We start from the raw sequence: 5401 nt of genomic DNA, 5'->3' as shown, positions 1-5401 counted from the left end.
GGGGATGTGGGTCCCCGTGTCTGCTCCCTCTGCCCTGTGTGTGGGCCCTCGAGGTGGGTGGGCTGCAGGCTGCTGCGTGGCCGGGGCTAGGGGAGGCCTAGGCCGGAGCTGGCCCTTGGGTCAAAGTGGAGGCGGGGAGGTGCCTGAGCTCTCGGCCGGGTCAGGTGCTGGATGGGATGTGGCCCTGGTTTCGAGGGAGTTAAAACAGCTGAGAAGTGATTAAAAATGAAACTGAACTTTGTTCGACTGGGAGGTGGAAAAAACCACTGGTAGTGTGTGCAGAGGCGATAATCTAGTTACAGATTAGCCCCAGTTCCTGCTTGCGTCCTGCTTTGCTCAGCATGACTGTATGCAAATAATCTCAAGGGTCCAAAGATTAGTTAGCTCAGGAGTGTAAACTCCTTACACCCCTGGGTCGAGTGGAACATGGTTTCAGGGGGAGAAATTCTCCCGGACAATGTGTTTGGGTTATAGCTATTTTGCCCATTTCGATGAGTCCTAGAATAGCCGTAGAAACTTGAAGCCCAGTGTCTGGGCTCGGATGAGCAGGAGTCCTCGCTCCAGGGTGTCCTGGGAATGGACTGGAACTGAAAACCAACCACTTTGACCTGGTTTTGTGTTACTTGGAAACGAGCAGTTTTGGGGCTATCCTGAGCCGTTGGTGGTGGGGCCAAACTCCCAGCCTTGGGGGTCGTGCTGGGACTGTTTTTGGTGCACACCACCACATCTGATCCCGGATTGGGATGGTGCCTGACACAGAAGGGTAGTGTCTGTATTTCCTCTTGAGACACCGTGTGGTAAAACACATACCTTCTTGCAGGAGAATGTAACAGTTTTGGGTGTGTTTTTTTGGGTTTGTTTTTTTTTTTAAAAGGAAAGAGCTTGAGTTTCTTCCTTGTGTCCTTTAGCTGTGCTGATGCGAAAGGCTGTGAGTTCAGTTACCCTGGCTAAATTCACAGCCATGCTTGTTGAATGAGCCATGCTTGGGAGGAATGTTGAGACCAGTGCGAGTTGGTGTTGGTATCTGAGGCTTCTGCAGGGACGGTTACAGAAAAGGAACTGGCTTCGGGAAGGCTTCCTGTTAGTTTGAGCAACAACAAGCAATGCCTTTCAGTTTTGTCTCGTCTTGTTTGCTTATTCATGAGGGGGCACTGCAGGTCAAACTGGGGATTTCTGTTGTCCCAGTCACTAAAGCCACATTCATAAAATGGTGACACCTCTGCCTGGCCATAGCTGACTGTCCTTCATTTGGGCTCGAGGGGCAGGGCTTGCACCAGGCTGCGAACAGACTCCTGTGCTGTGGTTCTGATGTGGTGGGGCTTTAAAGCACTTGTGAGATAGGGGAATGTGATGCGCACAGAGACAGCAGCTGTGCCTGAGGTGGGGAGGAAGGAACTAGAAATGGGTTATGGGCTGGTAATGGGTTATGGGCAGGTAATTCATTTCTGTCGCTGACACTTTTGGACCTAGAGTGCGGGAGCTGCATCTTCTTGCTGGTGGCCTTGCAGGGTACTTGGTGTCATGTGAGTGCCTGCCTCTAAACTAGCTGCTTCGGAAGCTGGAAATCCAGAAAGAGGAAGATCTACAATCTGTGTGTGAGGTGGCTGCCCACGTGTTCAGTGATGGAGTAACGAACTGGGGTCGAGTGGTGACGCTCATCTCGTTTGGTGCCTTTGTTGCGAAACACCTGAAAAGCATAAACCAGGAGAAGTGCATTGGCTCACTGGCAGGGATCATCACGGATGCACTCGTCTCATCTAAGCGCGAGTGGCTGATAAGCCAGGGAGGCTGGGTGAGTCACTGCCTGTCCTGAACAGTCTAAGCTTTTCAGAACAATCCAGTATTTTCCTATTTCTGTGACCTGCTCACTGACAGCCGTGTGTGTCAGCAAAGCACAGAGATGACTCACAGCTCCAGTTAAAAACCACAGTCTGAAACATCTAGCTGGAGTTCTCTTGTTTCAGGAGGTCCTTATAATGAGCTGCCTGAAGCAGTCTTGACTTAATGTGCCCCTGCCCATGGTGGAGGGCCCACCATTCCCACAGCTGAGTCAATCCTGGGTGCACTGAGCTTGCTTGAAGCTGGTCCATAGCTGTGTTGGTGCTGTCTGCTGATGGCCACCTCTGCAGGGCGGGCTGTGGCTGTAATGAGTCTGGGGGAGCGCACTCAGTGGATGTGCTGGGCAGGCTGTACCCCAGCACACTCTGCCAGGGAAAAAGGCTTTCCGTGCCTTCCTGCCAAAGAAGGGTGTCTGGCAGGGGAATGACTTTCCGTTCTTTCTCCTAGGAGGGCTTTGTCGACTTCTTTCGAGTTGAGGACCTAGAAGGCAGCATCAGAAACGTACTGATGGCGTTTGCAGGTGTGGCTGGACTGGGGGCGAGCTTGGCCTACATGATCCGGTGAGCCAGGGTATGCTGCGGATGGACAAAACTCTGGGTGGACCAGCTCTGTTCGGGGCTGGCAAGCTGATCGCTTCCTTCTGTGAGTACTTACGAAGCTGGACTTGAGTGACCCGAGGAGAATATCTAGGCATCCCCTGAGCAATCTCATGAGGATTTATTGCTTTGGGAACAGCAGGTGGAAGAATTGATATTCTGCTTCCTTGAAAAGGGTGATGACAGAAAGCTCAAGTGTACTGCGTCAGTTTTATCCTGGAGGGAACCAATCTGCTTAGCAGCAAGCCAGTGAGCACCAGCGGCTCTTGTCTGGACTGAAGCCTCCTGGGCTTGGCACAGCAGCTGTGCGTGGAGCAGATGTTTCAGGGTTGCGGTTGTGGGTTTCTGGAAATAGCATTTTCTGCTGCTGGTGTCCTGCCTAAACTTGCGGCTTTTCTGTTGGAGAAGAAGCATTGAGTGCTGGGTGTTGTGTGAGCCTGCGCCTACCCTCAGGTGTGCTGGTGACCAGGCCTTCGGCCACTGCTGGCTCTGCAGGCATCATCCACCTTCTGGAAGCAGCAAAGCTGCACCAGCAGCCAAGACGTGTGACCTGCTGCCAGAACACAGAGCGCCAGAGCCCTGCACGGCCCCTTCCCTCCCTGCAGGGCTTCAGCCAGGTCACTGGGCAGGCAGAGGAGCACTGCGGGGGACAACAACTGGGCAGGGCTCAGGGCTGCGACCACAGCCATCTGGGGCGTGGCCGAATTGGCCTGTCTGTCTGATTTCAGCTACACCGATGCGACTCGCCACACACAGGCAGTTTAAAAATAGAGTGTGCATTTGTATGTAAAACCCCACATGGGGTGAGAAGGCTGTAGACAACCTGTAAATATCTATACATCTGTAGAATATGTACATTTTTACAGAGCTAATGATACAAAAGGAGGAATTTTGAATGTGGTAGAACTGCTGATGGGTGCACTGTACTTCATTCCTCATGTGAAGTAGCATTTTTGTGGCGAAGCCTAATCCTGCCTTGACTCCCAACGAGCCTTTCTCTGATGTACTTGAGCAAACGTTGCCAGGGCATGTAACAAGGATCAGTGGCCTGGTGGGCTCTTATTGTGCCCACAGCTTGCTGGCAACTGTTGATGTTTTTATTTTAATCCTTTTGGTTATTCTAGCCCTTCTAGGGGGTGGGGAGCTGTGGAAGTTGGTATTGGTCGCTTCCTTGTCTTCCCTTCATTTTGATCCTCTAAGCCATGAGTCCAACAGAGCTGATGTTTGAATGTAAACATTCTGGAGCAGAATAAAACTTGTCGGCTTGGATCTGCAGCTTGTGCAAGTCTGTCAGTGCCGGTGCTGGGCTCAGTCCCTGGTCCTCAGCCGGTAGCGTTGTTTCTTGGTGGGCTTGCAGCGCTCGTCTGCCTCCTGCCCTCTGGCAGGATTATTTGGGCCTTGGGGAGCTTTACTCTGTGGGACTGGGTCCTGCACAGCAAGGAACATCTTCGCACATGGTATTTGACCTGCAGCCCAAGAGATGCCCAAGGGAAACCCAAGTGGAGAGCTGAAAGATGGTGCTATTTTCGGGCCTGCTTGTTTGCTGAACAAGCACTTAGTTTTGTCAATAAATGTCTTTTGTTCTCAGTCCTCTAGTATAAAGCTTGCTGTTTCCTGTAGTGAGATGCTAACGTGCTGAATGCTCCTGTGTTTTGCTGGTGTGGGCCTGTTAGTACAGATGTTGCCTGTGGGTCACCCTATAGCCTCTTGCTCATTTGAAAGCCTCTGTGGGCTGTGGAAATCTCTGGGTGTTGTGTCACCTGTCGGGGCTCCCCAGGGCTGCTCTGTGCTGAGATGCTCTTCACCATACGTGGGTGGGGAAAGTCCGTTGCGCTCAGTGCCTGCACGCTCCGAAGCAGCTTTTCTTGCAGTGCCCTGAAGCGTGCCGTGGTTCGCTGGGTGCCCGCGCTTGGCGGCTGGGGCTCATCGCCCTCTGTGTCGACGAGGCGGGGACCTGCATCCCTGAGCAGAGGGGACTCTTCCCAGAGCTTGGCTGTGTGCCATGCGCCTCATCCCTTCCCAAGGGGGAGATGCACTGTGGCTTTGGTTGTCTGGTATTAGTCTTGTCCCTTCTCTGCCTGGGCAGAGCAAGCTGGTGTTACAGTTGCCCAGGAAGCCTCTTTAGGGGGACCCTGCTCCCCAAAACTGCTCCCTGCCCTGCGTCCCCCAAGTTTCGATTCCTGGAGGTTGCGGATGGAGGAAGTGCGTGGCCTGCCCAGGGCTGGAGGGTGCGGCCTGGTTACGTGCAGTTGTAGTTTGGGCAGTGGTCTGATGAACAGCTTCCTCCTGCCAGGACCAGCTCTGCTGTGGGAACCTTGGCTGGAAAATCCCCCCTCCGGAGGGGCAAAGCACTTCCCTGCCCCAAAAGCTGTGCTGGTGGCTCCAGCCTCATGGGCCATCAAGCCTTACAGCAGATGGGGCGAGACAGTGGAGAGGTGACAGCTTCCTGCAGCGCTGGCAAGGGCCTTGCTGCTGAAAACAAGCTGGTGGCTCAGCCCTGCTATGCAGATATTGCAAAATGGTTTTTTTTGGTGTGGGTTTTGTTGTTGTGTGGGGTTTGTTTGGTTTGTGGGGTTTTTTTTAATGCTGTGTCTTTGCAGGCTGTTTTTTGGGCCTGTTCGGTCCCCCGGGGTGTGGTGGGGCCCTCATGCAAAGATGGGCCTTTGCCATGGAAATATGCAAAAGTGCCGGAGGGCTCAAAGGGGCTCGGGGCTGCTGGCGCTTCCTGGAAGCTGCAGTGCTCCAGTAACGCCTGGCTTGGCACCGATAAACCCGGGGCTTCCTCTTCCGCTCCAGCGAGGGCTTTTCGCAGAAGCCGGCTTTGACTTCTCTGAACCTCTTGTGTAAATAAGAGGGTGGGGGGAGAGTGAATTAAAGCGGCCGCTGTGTCTGATGTTGGGGCGATCTTACAGGTTAGGGGCATCTTCAGCACCCAGCCTGCCCCTGGGAAAGAGGGCCGGGGGGCA

At 53.5% G+C, this 5401-nt stretch overlaps 1 protein-coding gene across 1 annotated transcript; it reads left to right on the top strand.

Moving 5' to 3' along the window:
- Positions 1-1546: 1546 nt before the first annotated feature.
- On the top strand, positions 1547-2546 carry MCL1 (myeloid cell leukemia 1; the record flags this gene model as incomplete). The annotated part of the gene is made up of 2 exons (XM_010078061.1): positions 1547-1792; positions 2287-2546. Coding segments are annotated over 2 exons (363 nt in total), but the record flags the coding sequence as incomplete, so codon positions are not given.
- Between the last annotated feature and the right edge of the window lie 2855 nt (positions 2547-5401).

Source organism: Pterocles gutturalis, unplaced genomic scaffold (genome assembly GCF_000699245.1).
Source record: "Pterocles gutturalis isolate BGI_N339 unplaced genomic scaffold, ASM69924v1 scaffold27328, whole genome shotgun sequence".
NCBI classification, from domain to species: Eukaryota; Metazoa; Chordata; class Aves; order Pterocliformes; family Pteroclidae; genus Pterocles; species Pterocles gutturalis.
This window is presented reverse-complemented; position numbering and strand designations above follow the sequence as displayed.